Consider the following 16,314-nt stretch of genomic DNA (forward strand, 5'->3'; position numbering starts at 1 on the left):
CATAGTGTACATAAAGCTCTGAAGTGTCAGATATTAAATATGATACCACGATCTGTAAAATGTGGAAGCTGGACGTGCCATTTTCTAGTTTAGGGAGCAAAAGACAAGCAGTACAGTCTCACACACGAATCACATGCCATTAAAAAATAATCCTAACAACTCAAAGTCAATTCATATGCATACTTCACAGTCCATGAACCAAATTTATTTTATACAGTCATATCTTTGAACATATTCTAAAAAGTTCTTGCAATGTTTAGAAAAGACAGTTCAGTACTGTACCGATAAATGTGCGTAAGCATCTTCGGTCTTTGTACACCTCCCAGAGCTATTTAAAAAAAAAAAAAAAAGAAGAAAGGAAAAATATTAATAGAACTGTGCTTTACAAAATGTAGATATATCATACAAGAGAAATTACTTAACGGCAATGAAAGTATTAAAATAATTTAACTGTGCAAAATGCTTGGAGGGTCTTTTTACATGACTAATTTATTTTATAGATTTACCCAGGAGTGGCACAGCATGTTTGCTGTTTTGTTGCCCAGTTGCCTGCCAATCACTATTCATTCAACACTGCACAGAATATAAAACAGAATTGCTCAATTACATTGTACTGAAAAAGCTTAAGGTAATCTAACGCCATAGGTAAAGGGGTTGTAACATAACTCCATACGTAAAGGGGTTGTACCATGTTAGCCAAATAGCCCAAAATTTACCGTAAACATTTAACATGAAATACAAACAAAGATGGTGAAAAGGTGAAATCTTTGTTGACTAACTATAATGATATTCAAGGAAAGTTTTTTCAGAACAAGGATATTCCTTTTTCAAAACCGATTACGGATTCATGCTAATGTTTCATTATAAAAGAGCAGTCACATAAAAGGTCACTTTCTTTAAATGGTTCGACATAAGCATTTAGTATTCAAATTCACATATTACGGGGAAGATATTTGGCAGAATTATTAACAAGTATCGATGCATTAAAAGGTCATATGTCATTTGTAAATTTCATGTTTAAATGTATTTGGTAAAGAAAAATTCTCACCTTAATCTTGCAGTCCATGGAACTAGATAGCAGCAAATGGCCAGAAACTGGAAACAACCTCACAGCACTGACACCCTGAAAACCAAGATGTAAAAAACATTAAAAAAAAATGTAAAAAACAATTTGTTTCTACTTAACAGAAAAAAAACCCACCAAGGCAGTTTTAACTTTAAATTCGCAGTCTTTTTTAATAAATTACTTACTAATTCTCTGCTTGTGCTCCTCTTCAGAAATGGCAACAGGGCCATCTTATGGCGCTTGATTTCTCCTATCTGGCTATCTCCTATAGAAGGCAGAGGAGAAATCGGACGCCGCACAATGGATCGACGCCCTGTCGCCGTTTCTGAAGAGGCGCGCAAGCAGAGAATCAGTAAGTAATTTCTTAATAAAGACTTTGAGAATTTAAAGTTAAAACTGTTTTGGTTTTTTTTTTTCGTTAAGTAGAAAAGAATTTAAAAAAAAAAAAATGTTACTGGTCTTTTAACTTAGATTGTTCTATATTTTTTTTGCAATACAAAAATTCACCTTAATTCTGAATTTGATGGAATTAAATTTGCATATTAAAGGAGCAAAATAAAAAATGTGCACCTTGCAAAAAGTACGCCACCGTCAGTTGTCAAAAATCATGTGATTTAGAGTTCAGATGAGAATGGCCTGGCACTAAGATTTAGCCAATCCAGTGCATTCAATTTGACTGAATTGCAAAACAAATCTGGGATTTAGTGCATCCAAAATATGTTTTTCACACACCTAAGTCAATACTTGGAGGAACACCTCTAGCTGCAATAACAGTTGCAAGTTACAGTAAGTTTCTACCAGCTTGGCACATCTGGATGAAAACAATGTATAGCTTACAAAATGCAGCCCAATAAAAAATGTCAGTCTCTTAGAATATTTCTTGCCGACCCCTTCACAGTCTCTCAACCGTATGTAAATCCAAAAACAAGCCTATATATGTCCCCAGAAAGGGATATATATAAGAAGCGATCAGCGCCTGTGGCAACAGAAATAAAAAACAGACATAGCGCAGTATGTTCACAATGTGGAATATCACCCTGTGCATACACTGGATGGTAAGTGGATGTGTTCTTCCCTTCTCCTTTAAATGGCCACTTATAAGGGTGTAGAGTGGCAATACAGATGGACAGAAGAAAGGAAAGGTATTTTTTTCTATGAACTTTCCTGTGAAATGGAATGTGTATTCCGAAGATGCAGATGCCTTCACCTTATATATAAAAAATGCCTACTTACAAACCACTGCCGTGGTATGGTGTATTTAACATGAAGCTCTTTCAAGTTCCTCCTTCAGCGTTCACCACTCCTTCCGAGTTTCTCAGCAGGAATACAAATCGATAATAGTATAACACCGTTTATTTAAAACATAATTAAAAACTGTTTTTTATTTCTGTTGCCACAGGCGCTGATCGCTTCTTATATATATCCCTTTCTGGGGACATATATAGGCTTGTTTTTGGCACATCTGGATCCTGCAATTGTTGCCCATTCTTTTTGGTAAAATTATGCAAGATCTGTCAGGCTGGAGAAGATCGCTTGTGAACAGAAATTTTCAATTTCTGACACAGATTTTTAAGCAGGTTGAGATATTGGCTTTGATTGAAAGCTGTAGAAGTGCGTTGGGTGTCATTGTTCTGCAGAAAGCTGAACCTCTGCTACTCAAGTGTCTTTGTAGACTGAAAAAGGCTTTATTCTAAACTTGCATGTATCAAGTCACTTCAGAAAGGTGACACTGCAATGGAAGATGCAAAGCTGAATGTCTCTGATTAATCATAGGTAACACACAATGTTTCAAGGCAAGAAACGCTGTTACCTCTGAATAAACACAGGCATACTGCCTTGCAGCCTTCTTTGCAGTATTGCCTTTTTAAACAGTAAACCTAAACCAGCTGCATGTTTTTTTTGAAGTGCCCTATGTTTGGCTCTATCCATCTAGACCACTGCCTTAAAGGGGACCCGTCACCCAAAAAAATTATTCAAAATCCTATTTTATCACATTAGTCAAGCAAAATGAACTTTAATTACACTATATAAATTATTTGAATCTTGCTTCCTTCAGTCTGGGATTTCAAAATTATAACAAGCAGGCAGCAGCCATTTTGTGGACACTGTTATTAAGACAAGCCTTGTATCATCTCAGAATCTTGTTTGTGCACCAGAATGTGGGATCCGATGTCCATCCCCATGTCCTGGCTACACAATTAAATGGTAAAGAGAACGGAGGAATGTGGGGAGAGCAGTGACATCTAGGAAGTGCTGAATGGAAAGTGAAAGTAATTGTCTGCCCCGCCTCTATGCCACTGGCATAGAGGAGGGGCAGACAATATTTGATTGACAGCTGAGATTTTTAAATGAGATTACAACAGCTATGAATGCTTTAATAAAAAATAGAAATTGGATTTCATGTTTAATTTGAAAAGGACTTTTATTATACAGATTTTTGTGTCTGGGTGACAGGTCCACTTTAACAGGATTCCCACACTCTACCAAAATAAGAAATAATACTACCACCAGCATGCTGCACCGTGGTGCATGGCCTTCTTTTGGCAGAGTCACAGATGTGTCATATTGTTTCCATGATTTTCCAAAATGCAATTACAAGTCTTTCACTTTTTGTTTCAACTGTCCTACAGAATAGTGAATGAATCCATATCTTGTGAACAATGAATTCAATATGATTTTTCCGCACCTCTCCATGCTACCTCAGTCTACAAAAACTTTTGATTTGGGCAAGTAAGTTGCTGAAATAACATCAAGTGATGCAGTTCCAATACTTTTTAAAACCGTTATCCAGGGTTCTGTAAAGGGGCACCATTTCACCTTTTGTGATTAAAGAAAACACAAATATCCATGGTGCATAATGATCAGTGGCCACATTATTTACCATATTCCAAACATTTACCTTAGTGTGCCCTGACCAGACATGTATCTGTTTCTTTGGAAGATAGCACTTTTCTGGGAGTTCTGTTGAGCGCAAGTTCACATCGATATCCTGAGGAATATGAAGATAAGATCTTCCTTGATAGTCGTACATTTCTTTAACTAGGGGAAAATGGGTAAGTTAGTTTTAAGATAATAAGAGTAACATCAAGGTATACTTATACACTTGCACCTTGCACTACAAAACATCCTTTGGCTGAGTCAATTTGCCTCCCAAAAACCTGAATTAGATTGCTGGATATGAATTATAGTTCAGTGATGAGATTTTTTTATTATTATTTTAATGTGGAGATAAGCTATTAACGAAATGTGTACAGTATACAAACCAAATTTGTAATGATGATTACCTTGGGGATAGAAAAACACAAATTAGTTACACAACTGTCATATACGTCAATACACTGTCTCAAATTCATTATCTGCCTAAGCTCTGCATGTACAAAACAAGTTGTGCTTAACTGATGGCCACATCAGAGCGGAGTAGCAAATATCCAACAGATATCTTCCACAGAACATGCATGAATGCGTGAATGGTCAAATTACATGGATTCTGAAATTTGACCAAGAGATCAATTGTTGGAGGTGTGGATAGTCCATTTCTGCCACATCCAAAAGGGGAGGGAAAAAAGGTGCAGCAGTAAGGAAGTGCAGCTTAGAAAGCAGGAATGTGTTGAATGTGCTCATGAAGCAGAGCAGTGGAGTCTGGGTCATAGGGTTGGAAGCAATTTTGGGTATCTGGAGTCAAGAGTTGCAAAAATATTTTTAAGATTTGGCAGTGATAAAATGCCTTGTATGTTATGTACTTCTTTCAATTAACATGGGCAGTATATTAGTATATTTAAAAAAAACTGTACCACCAAAAAAAATTAAGTTTTAAAGTAATTAATATATAATCTACTACAAAAAAAACAGATAAAACACCATTGTATTGGACAGGGCATATTTATATATGCTGATGAAACCTGTGCCTTTTCTCCAGCTTGAAGAGCTGACCCATGGCTACACAGCAGCTTTTTTATATAAACTATAATAGTCTTTCTGAAGCAAATACTCCAGTTTTACCAGTACAGAGCAGTCAAAGATGGAATCGGAGGCAACACAAAATAAGGACTCGGAGATGAAGGATTTATGTACCTACTGCACAGTCCTGTCATGAAGCGCTCATGAAGTTTGTAAAGCTAAGGGAAAAAAACTTGTGTGTACATATTCTGGACTAAATGACATAAGAGTAGATGGTGCACTCTTAAAAACAGGCTTTTACTTTTACAAAATAATTTGTAATTTTGGAGCGAGATACCATGTAAAATGGTCTTCTCTTCTGCAGGCTTATCCTCCTCCTGTTTGCCTCTCTTTTGCCTTTTCGCTGTTATTTCATCCAACTCCTTCTGCTCCTCCTAGAAGTGTAAAAATAAAAACAAGCTTTTAATTATAACAATACATGTTAATTAATGCTTAAGATTTACTACATGGTGCATGCACACAAGAAGTTTAATTTACTGTTATTTTATGGCAGCAGCCAGAATGCCAGTTACTGACATGAGGAATCCACCAAACAATCATGTGCAAACAATCATGTGTTGCTTGCTACTTGCAGTATTTCCCACTATTTTTTTTTTTTACTTTATAAAATTGCCCTCCATGCCTTAGCCCTGATTATACCTGTACTGTGCTCAGAAACCAGCTCACACAAGTTTACCTCTGAAGGTTTCGCAACATCCTTTTCATCAATATATTTTGCCCATGGGCCAAGAAAACCCTCTATGTTCGAGGCATCGCTTCCTTTAATTTTCTTTCTTTTGTCGACTTTCTTCTGTGTGGATTCAAACACTGTTAAACCTGAAATGAAGCAATTATCATAAAAACTACCAGAACTTTGGGGGTAGGACATCCAGACGATGTTCAAAACCAATACTGGTTTTCTACCCTGTAACCAATATTCTGACATTTCAAGGGAAAGCTGCAGAATACAAACCATTGGCAGTCACATCATATAATGTGAATTATAATGCTTAGAGCTACTGTTAGCCTTCATAACAACAAATGTAGATATCTAGACCTCTTATGTTTGTCTTCTGAATATTTGGTGGCTATGAGGAAGAATTTGAAATGGATAGTTGGTAGGCCAGCAGAAAAGCTTATCATGGCTCATGTTCCAGGGGTCATAACTTGTCTGCATAGGTGTATTAGAAATAAGTGGAATTGCCACATTGCTAGTCTTGGGTGAGACTTTCCCCATGGCTTGAGTTACAACAGACTTTCAGTTTACATTTCAGAATATATCTAATAAATGGACATATATAAAATACATTACCCACATTAGCTTTTGTAACAAATTAACAGTAGATTATAAGGTCATAGGGTTAAGAACCCCATTATAAGTTTAAAAATCTTAACACTTTGTATTTATTAAATGTTTTAGATGCAGTTCTATATAATGGGACAGGAAGGACTGGCATAAAATAATATTAATATACACAAAACACTTCCTTAAGGAGTCTTCTAGCCATGTAACTTGTTTATTTTAGCTTTTTTACAGCTTTTGTATCATTACAAATAATATGAAAAACCCTAAGCTTTAATTCTTCATGATCAACTAAATGTTAACACTGCAATCTATTTGCTATTCAAGGAAAATGCCAAAGATTAAGTAGACCGCATTGTTGTGTTCTCAATACAAAAATGTGTTTATGTCATATAGCGGGGAGAGGCGAATAGCTCTCTGTGATGGCTGAAGAGTGAGCAGCAGGAATACACTGTTCTCATCTGTTTCTACTGGCATTTCCCAGGAAAGGCATGTATGCAATATAACACCCACAATAAATCTTAGCATGGTTACATTTCTTGCAAAAGAAGCAAATCCGGCTCTAAGCATTTGCTTAATCTTAATAAATACGACAATAGTGCGGGTATCGATTCAAACTAAATAGCTTAATGCAGACTGAACCCTGCTCACCGTAAACATTGGTTGGTCCGGGTGCACTACGCCCCGGACCCCACTCTTTAATCTGAACACCGGGTACTCCTAGTCCGCTGTGCAAGATTTTACACAATTAAAGACAATCCTTGGAATCTTACCCTGCAGGAGAAGTGACCCGGGTGCAGCCAGCCCCGAGTCCGTCACTAGGAGGGAACGTCAAAAGGTCCAACAGTAGATTTGTAGGCCGCGCACTCCTGGGTATCAGCAAAGATCGCTCGTCTCCAAATTATTTAAAAAGGTAAATTCTTTATTAAGACATACAATCAAATAACCATAGCGTCTGAGGTCTGACGCGTTTCGTGACAACACACTTCCTCAGAGACCTCCTGAGGAAGTGTGTTGTCACGAAACGCGTCAGACCTCAGACGCTATGGTTATTTGATTGTATGTCTTAATAAAGAATTTACCTTTTTAAATAATTTGGAGACGAGCGATCTTTGCTGATACCCAGGAGTGCGCGGCCTACAAATCTACTGTTGGTTACATTTCTTGCCCAATTGCTGTGCTGTACAGATAAGTAGAGATCTTTTCTGACGTACTTAGAATTGCAGTACAACAAGGTAACTCCAATGAATTTTACTGGTGGGACTGGAATCTTTTGCTAGCTGCCTGGGTATGCATAAACTTTAGTGTTAATTGCTGCTACATGCTTCAGTGATCAAAGAAATCATGGCTCTCAAGCTGGAAGCACCACTACCTGCCCTGAGAAAGTAACTTAATAGGCCTGAATTTAGACCTGATCTCAACTCAACTGAACACCTGTGTCAAAATGTACTAATGCTCTTGTGACTGTATAAAAGTAAATTCAAGTACATTCCATGTATTGGAAATCATTCCTAGAACAGAAGAGACTGTTAAAGCAACCTAGAGAGCCCCACCATCATAGTAATACCTTTGGTTCCGGACAGGCAGGTGTCGGGAAATATTTGCAATAAGGCTCATAGAATGCGATACACTATTTGTTAGTGTATTAAAAGAAGAGCATTATGTATTCCATTAAGGTTCATTTGAATAGCCTTTCTTGAGTAACATCCACATTCTGAGTTACACACATTCAAAGAATATAAAGCAAGATGTTTGCATGAAACTTGCTAGAGAAAATAGGTAAATTCTAAATATATTTCAATATATTCTCAATACATTTACCTTGATTCTTTTCTGCTTCATCAACAGAACCTATATACTTAGTGCTGGTTTCCTGGTTGTCTATGGAAGGATCTAATGCATAACCTAAGAAATAGAACAAAAAAGCTGAAATATTTATTTTATGCTGGAACTGAATCTTTTGATTTATCTTAAAATTCAGGTTTAGTTTTTTCAAAAGTAACTTGGCTTTAAAGCAGAAAACATTATTTGTAGGTTTTAGACAACACAAACATGAACAGTATGCAGCAAAATCTTCATGCAATATTCTTACAAAAGGGTCTTTGTAAGTGCATGGACTTAAATATGACATTGTAGACAGCACCACCTAATGGAACAATAAACCCAACCCACCATTAATGCAGAGTGGATGAAGTACACATGAAATGCTGTGCCTAAGGTACAAAGTACTGATGTTATGTAAAAATCACAATCGACCAGATACTTGATGGAATTGTTAGTAATTTTTTAAATACACGTTTTGCTGTTGATAACATTAAACATTATCTAATGAGATGATTCTTATGAAGAAACCAAAGCACTGATTTGTAAATAACGCAATTATTAATCTATAATAACATATTATAATATAATAGAATAATATAATAATGTAATTTATTATCTAATAACATTAGAGGATACACCGAGTAATCAGATCTAATATACTTTATTGTTATCATGATTAGATAATAAACATGCCAGTATAAATACATGGTATTACAAATATAGGATCTATTATTCAGAATGCCAACTACCCGGGGATTTCCGGATGAGAAATCAATTTGTAATTTGGATCAGAATACATTAATTCTTACAGTACTGTTTTATTATCACAGAGAAAAATCAATTTTTAAAAATTAGAATTATTTGTTTAAAATGAACTTTATGGGTGTTGGCCTTCCTGTATTTCTGAGTTTCCTGATAAAGGGTTGTCAAATAAAGCATTCCTTACCTGTAGATGAAAGATGAAAGTTAGAAAATACTCTGATTTTCTGATTGATGGGATATACTTATTCACTATATACAAATTATTTAGCAGTGGTCATATTATGAGGTATGAGGTTTTACAAAAGAATTGTGCCTTATGATTTCCTTCATCATATATTGACATTATATGCAATACAGGGATGAATGCTGCCTACGCAGAGATATCCCAACAGTCATGCATCAGAGTGTAAACAAACCAATAAGGCATTGTGGCTAGGTAGGGGGTCGGATCGGGTTGGCGTCCAATTTGGGCGTGCTGGCGTCCAATTTGGCACGCCACAGTTAGGGACCCCTGATATAGAGAGACACATATAGCAGGGGACAGAGAGCATGTACAAGCATCAGTGAATGTATTTTGTTTGAATACTGCTATTCTACACAAATATATTAAAGAAGCTATATGCCATTTTGTAAGAAACGGATGATAAAATTGTAAAGGGACTACAGCTGAATTGGGCAGCGACAGGGAACATATAGACACGAAACAAAGAAAACGAAATTCTCAGTGAGCCGAACAAAACATGCGCCACTTTTGCTTTTTAGCCATTCATGAAGCCAGTTTCATACACTGCTTAGTGGAAAAAGACTGCACTGATGCAATATTACCACGTATACAAAATTAAGAGAAAAATACTTTGTTTGAATTTCTTCTTATCTCACTTTGTAGTCGACAGGCAGCAACAATGATAATGATGGGAATGATTGGTGATTCATGCCATTTTGGGTAAATGTCTTTGAAAGAATACATATAAAAATCCTTTCTTAATAGAAATCGAATAGAGGTGAAAAGCAAAGTTTCCCTCTTTTAGATCATAATTTTTCCCAAGGGAAAATCACAAATCAATCAGCCTCAAAAACAATTAATATACATGAAACTTGTTAAAAGGTGTACTTAAAGCTAACATCACTAGTATTAGAAGTACAGGGATAGGACCTGGTATTCAGAATGCTCGGGAGCTGTGGTTTTCCGGATAATGGATCTTTCTGTAATTTTGATTGTCAAACCTAAATTCTACTAGAAAATCATTAGTAAACTCAATAGACTGGCTTCCAATAAGGATTAATTATATGTTCGTACGGATCAAGTACAAGGTAATGTTTATTAGTACAGAGAAAAAAGAAATCATTAAAATTTAAAAATGTTAATTATTTGGATAAAATGGCGTTAACGGATCCCATACCTGTAGAAAGTTAAATATGTCTTAAATATATCAATGATAACATTTCTTACCATATGTTGCAAATGTTCTTCTCTGTTGTTCAAACATGAAATCGTTAATATGCGTTGGTTCTGCATATCCTGAAAGCATGTTCCTAGGAGCAGCCATCTGCTGTGTTCTGAACGGATTTTTGGGACCGAACTGCAGCAACAAAATTAAAATACTGTTTCAATAGCAAGTAACCTTAAAGGGGTTAATTTTTAGTATGTCATAGAATATCCTGCTTTCACATGGGGGGGGGTCACTGTCCCCGGAAGTCAAAACATATTGCTCTGTGAGGCTGCAATTTTTTTTATTTTATTATTACTTATGATTCAATTCTGGCCCTGGTCAGTGTCTCATTCAAATCAGTAGTTGGTGGGTGCTGAAATTATCTCTGTAGAAATAAGTCAAATCAACTGGACTTGTACATACGATCTTTCTGGAATAAATACCCTGGAATGTTTCTTCAATCAGCATATGATTGTATTGGCATGATTGGAGCTTTGAGGTGTATTAAACCTTCCTAGGTGTTATTTGCACCTCTCGCTGGAAGGTTTTTTTTTAACACCTTAAAGCTTCAATCATGCTAATACAACCAACACCTAACTTCATGACAGCCTTGCTGATTATGATAAACATGCTGATTGGAACAACATTCCAGGGTATTTATTCAAGAAAGGTCTTATTTACAAGTCATTCTGAATTGAGAAAGCCAGTTGGATGACTGGTGAAACGTCTTCAAGAAAAAGACAGCAAGTCCAGTTGATCTGACTTATTTCTATAGATATACCAGGACCGGGATGAACGTGAATCTTCACAAACATGCTGAAATTATAATCTGGAGAGCTGCTAACCAAAACTCTAAATTCTTCAAAAAATCCCAAAAAAAATTGCAAACTGTCATAGAATATAACTGTTCACGTCATACTAAACTTTAATTTATGATTAAAGTTGAACCCCTTTAGGCTCTCTATCTGCTGTTTAAGAGAAACGTTGTGATAATTTCCTCAATGCTGTGAGGGGTTCACATTGTTGTGACTCCTGCAACATATGAAAACTGCACCAACTTATGTACAAAAAAAATTTTGTATATGTACAAAATAAAAATATTTACAACATTTTACCGACCCACCTTGCTGGAAGTTTTACGGGGCAATGGAATAAATGTTACAAACTTTGCATCAGGTATAGTAACCCAAAGCAATCAGATAGCATTTGCTACTCACCTGTTTGAAACTATTTTCCCTAGACTGAAAATACCATCTCCTCATGATCTATTAGAGTTGTACATGTGAAACACTTTGAATGCTGTGATCCCGGGTAACTGTGCAAAAAGGTTTTCTTCAACATTTTCACATAATAACCTGGGATTCACCACATGTAAAGTGTTTTACATGCACAATTGTAATGAATCAGGATTTGTTATGTGACGTTTCCTGGGGGTGACAATGTGCCCAGTCTGTATTTTTCCTTAATATTGTACAGGGAGTTCTCGAGTTACATACACCCGACTTACATGCAACTCACACTTACAGACAGGGACTATTACAGTTCCACACGAAAATAGAGTGCTCTACCTGTTATAAAGTACCCTCTCGGGTATCAGGTGCTAAACAGTCTATCAGACCCCCTGCTCAGAGTCAAAGTAAGTAATAAGTAAATCCAAGGAAACTGTAGCACACTGATCCAGTTTTTTAAATTGCAATGGTGATTTATTGACTCTTAGTAGACTAAGTAAGGCAAAGTTTCGGACCACACTGGGCCCTTTATCAAGCCTTTGTCAAGTGGGCTATTACAGTAACATACTATGGTTTGCTTGACTTTTATTAGCATTTAGCTTTAATAAATCACTTGCCCCAATCTCCACTGGCATGTGTTGTCTACTGCAGAACACAGAAAGGTAAAAATAAATACTATGTTTAGTTGCATTTAATAAGTTAATGTACTGTATATGTTTCCAACTTGCATACAAATTCAACTTAAGAACAAACCTACAGTCCCTATCTCGTACGTAACACGGGGGGGATTGCCTGTACCGTGAATATTGATTTTCAGCCACTAATGCCAGCAGAACGGTACTATAGTCGGAGGTTTAGAAAATCTTACCTGTGGTGCAAACATTGTCTCATAGGTAGGATTAAATTGAACCTCTTTGGCATACGGATCAAGGTGATCTCCGGTCTCCACATCTTCCTATAACAAAAACAGGCATGTTAATAAAAGCAGCAGAATCACTGAGGATGGGAAATATCAGTGTGAATTCTTTAAAAATAAATAAATAAAAAATCTTAAAATAAATGAAAAAAATAAATAAAAAACAGCTACAGTACATTTTCTACCCTTTAGCTGAATAGCAGCTCAGTAAGTCCTGATGCTACAATTTGATATACCATTGCAATTTCTAGTGGCTTCAGCCCTATCAATCATGCACCCTGACTTCAGGTTTTACGTTCCAGTCAATTATACAAGTTGATACATTAAGAACACCAGCCTACTGAATTAGGCAATGATTCATGGAGATAATTATGTATTACTTGGAGGCAGACAATAGCTTTTCACAAGACCGTTACTTTCTTTCAGTTTGTAATAATATCTCAAACTCAGCAGATACAACAACTAACACCCCCTGATAACGGACTTAAGTAGAGGGTGTGCAATATATGTTTATATTTATTTACTGAAAACAGTCTGCAAACAGAATCTAGTGCATACTTGGACATACACCACAAAACTACCAAAGGAAATTTGGAGAATTAAGCTGGCCACAGACGCAAAGATCCGATCGTACGAATCAACGTACGATCGGACTTCCCCATCTCCCGACCTGCCACTAACCATTTCCATCAACTAAAGTACAAAAGAACAGATCAGCCAATGTTCTGTCCCTGACAGCAATTGTACAACAGTTATGTCTGACCAAAGCTAGTGACAGTCTCCCACTGAAAATCGTACGATCGGCAATACATGTTGAGATATTATCGGCAGCCAACAGAAATCTTTTAACCTGTCCGATCGACCAAACGACCGATCTCCGCCGGACGAAAAATGTCGGGACTCTCCACACGGTCCAAAAGATCTCTCTCCAGATCTTTGCGTCTATGGCCAGCTTAAGGTCTGTTGTTATCTCGTTTAAAGTTAATTATGAAGTACAAATATGCATATCTGTAAAGTAAGCTAAAGTTGCTGTTAAAACAAAACACTACAACAAAAGACCAATGGTTATCACAATTCTATAACTACAGCTGAGTCCATCTATAGTTTTACGACAAAATTAAAGAAAATCTTAAACATTCTCTTAAAGGGAAAGTGATAACTACTTCTCAATATGAGTTCAATAATTAGGGCTTGGGCTTAAAATACTTTTACTTGTTGTTTTAAATCGAGAAAAAAAAATCTTTGGTTTTTATTAACCGGACAACAGGCTAAAGACGACAAACAAGGAGACTGAAGTTTATCCATGTTTGGCTTTTATGAGATAATCAGATTACACGAGCACAGATAATGCCCCTACATAACCGACTCTTGCTAATAAAACAGTCACAACAGAGAGAGAAGGGAAGGAGATACATGTTGGAAATTTAATTATATAACTTGCAAGGAACAAACATGGAGTAGCTTAATTTTTAGCTCTAGAATAATGAACATAGATATTTACTAAAACAATAGGCAATTTAGTTCAAGCCCTATTAATTGCACTCAAGTTTAAAAAGGGGTACACTATATCTTTCAGCTTTATTTCTATAAATCTTGTCTGTTCTAAGACTCTAAATTAAGACAGTAAGTTTATTAGAGGATCAATGGCCTATTATTTAACCAACGGCCACAGCTTTGAGATATACAGTACCATACTCACCTCAGAAACAAAAAGTTCTAAGAGAAAAGAACCACTGCAGATTAAACTACTGTACTACCGGAATTTTCCAGATAAAGGATCTTTCTGTAATTTGAATCCCCATCCATTAAGCTTGCTAAAAATCATTTAGACCTTAAAAAACCCACCAATATAAATTCATGCAGCTTAGTTACAATTATGTACAATGTAATGTTTTTATTACAACAATGAAAAATGAAATCATTCAGGGTGGAACTGGGCCGGCTCTAACCCAAGCCCCTTCACCCGCTCAGACCATTCTGTACCCCAATCACAGCTGCAGTTACTTGGAAAAACAGTAAGTAGTTGTGACAGAGGGGGGCAGCCCTGGGGATGAGGACGAAAGGCCATTGACCTTGCAAGGAGGGCTCCCGAAGCCGCAGCCCTGGGCCCCAGTCTGGCCTTGAAATCATTTTTAAAACTTATAATTATTAATGGTGATGGTCTTCCTTTTATTTGGAGCTTTCTAGATAATGGGTTTCCAGATAAGGGATCCCATGTCTGTATAACATTTGTTTAAACCAGCAGAAACAGCTCTACATCCCCATTTTCTTAAGTTCTACGAACCCAAATATTTGGAAATGTGCACCGGTACACTGCCCTTTGACAAAAGCTTTTGAAAGTAATATTTACCATATACCGACCAGCAATTACATAAAGTAATTCAGTCAAAAATATTATTACTGCAATTCGACTGTCTACGGCCATTATAAAAAATACTTGGTCAAGTTATTATAATTTACTCAATGATTTTTTATTTGGTCTTATCCTTATCTAAATTCATAGTTCTGCACTGCTCTGAACCAGTGCAGCAAGTCCATTTATCAAAAAAGTAATCTGATATTTTTTTTTAAATAAATGGTGGCGTCCTACCAAAACTTCTTCCATTTCCGTGTGGATTCAATGTTTCGTTATTGCAATGTACATTTTCAAGATATGATGCATATGTGTTGATTGAGCTAACTGAAAGGATATATTCTGTTGTGAAGCATCTGATATAGCCCACTGCATATTTTCTAACATCATTGTTGTACCTGTTCTCTTTCCTTGGAAATGAAGATCAATAAAAAGTTAAATTACAAAAAAAAAAAAAATGGTGGCGTTTCCCAATTCCAACCTTTTGTGGAGTGTTCACCACCTTACCAAGTCCTCCCTCACAGGAATGCATGTACATAGCACTCCAAATAAGTAAATATGAAAGTGTGAAACTACATCCAGTTACCCCACAAGCATTACTATGGTGCCCCGCAGTACAACGCCCAGAAATTATTGACCCCTTTTTAAATAATTCCCTGAATATCTGGGATAAATATAAATACCAAGCTAAACTTATGTCATCTTCCCACCCAGCAGCACCGATTCTTGGCAATCCCCCTGGCTTATCTCCCACATCTTTCCAAAGGTGGACATCTAAGGGTTTCAAGTCTATATACAATTTTTATTCTGTGCTAAAACCTGGCTTACTATACAAGAAACTCATAATTTCCCCCTTTCAGAGATATTTCAATACCAGCAAATAAACCACTTTATACATACCTACAATAAAGAAAAAGTACCAATTACTCCCACATACTTTGAAAATGCTTGAATTAAATATCCATACGCAAGGGGCCTAATTTCGTACTTGTATTGATTACTTCTTGACACACAGTACCAAACCCCTCTGTCATATGTTACAGCATGGGACAAGGATCTTATGGGAAACCACAGCTCACTGTTCTAGGAAAATTTCGCTACTGGAAACTGCATATAAAATTCTTACGCGCTGGTAGTCAAGACACTGAGGTCAAACGGGTACTGTGATGCATATCTGGTGGCACTAGCCCAAATATCCAAAGGTTCTGGACCAGGATTTATACTATTATATATTCGGTAACACAAGTCAACCTTAGGAAAGATCCTTTAAACGCTCTATTGAATAAAAGGATATCTAACATCAATACCTATACCAGAATTTTGATAAATGTTATGTTTTTGGCAGCGAAAATCACAATATCTAAACACTGGAAATGACCTTTGTTCCGATTTCCCATTTTAAAGACAAATTTAACTGGATAATGGTTAATGAAAGTTAACCAGTTTACTTACAGATAAATATGAGAAATTCAAAGAAATATGGGAACCATGGGTA

The 16,314-nt window shown here is 36.3% G+C and overlaps 1 protein-coding gene across 2 annotated transcripts in view; it reads right to left on the reverse strand.

Annotated features, from left to right (window-relative positions):
- The window catches only part of cdc40.L (cell division cycle 40 L homeolog), a 48,397-nt gene that overhangs the window by 11,289 nt on the left and 20,794 nt on the right, over window positions 1-16,314 (reverse strand). For both annotated transcript variants that reach the window (XM_018263309.2, XM_018263308.2), the window contains exons 2-9: window positions 12,419-12,505; window positions 10,342-10,471; window positions 8,127-8,210; window positions 5,700-5,839; window positions 5,301-5,397; window positions 3,966-4,105; window positions 1,049-1,123; window positions 283-328 (exon numbers count right to left, since the gene is read on the reverse strand). In XM_018263309.2, the coding sequence (XP_018118798.1) occupies window positions 283-328; window positions 1,049-1,123; window positions 3,966-4,105; window positions 5,301-5,397; window positions 5,700-5,839; window positions 8,127-8,210; window positions 10,342-10,471; window positions 12,419-12,505 (799 nt within the window). The remainder of the gene's footprint in view (window positions 1-282; window positions 329-1,048; window positions 1,124-3,965; window positions 4,106-5,300; window positions 5,398-5,699; window positions 5,840-8,126; window positions 8,211-10,341; window positions 10,472-12,418; window positions 12,506-16,314) is intronic.

Source organism: Xenopus laevis, chromosome 5L, assembly GCF_017654675.1.
Source record: "Xenopus laevis strain J_2021 chromosome 5L, Xenopus_laevis_v10.1, whole genome shotgun sequence".
NCBI classification, from domain to species: Eukaryota; Metazoa; Chordata; class Amphibia; order Anura; family Pipidae; genus Xenopus; species Xenopus laevis.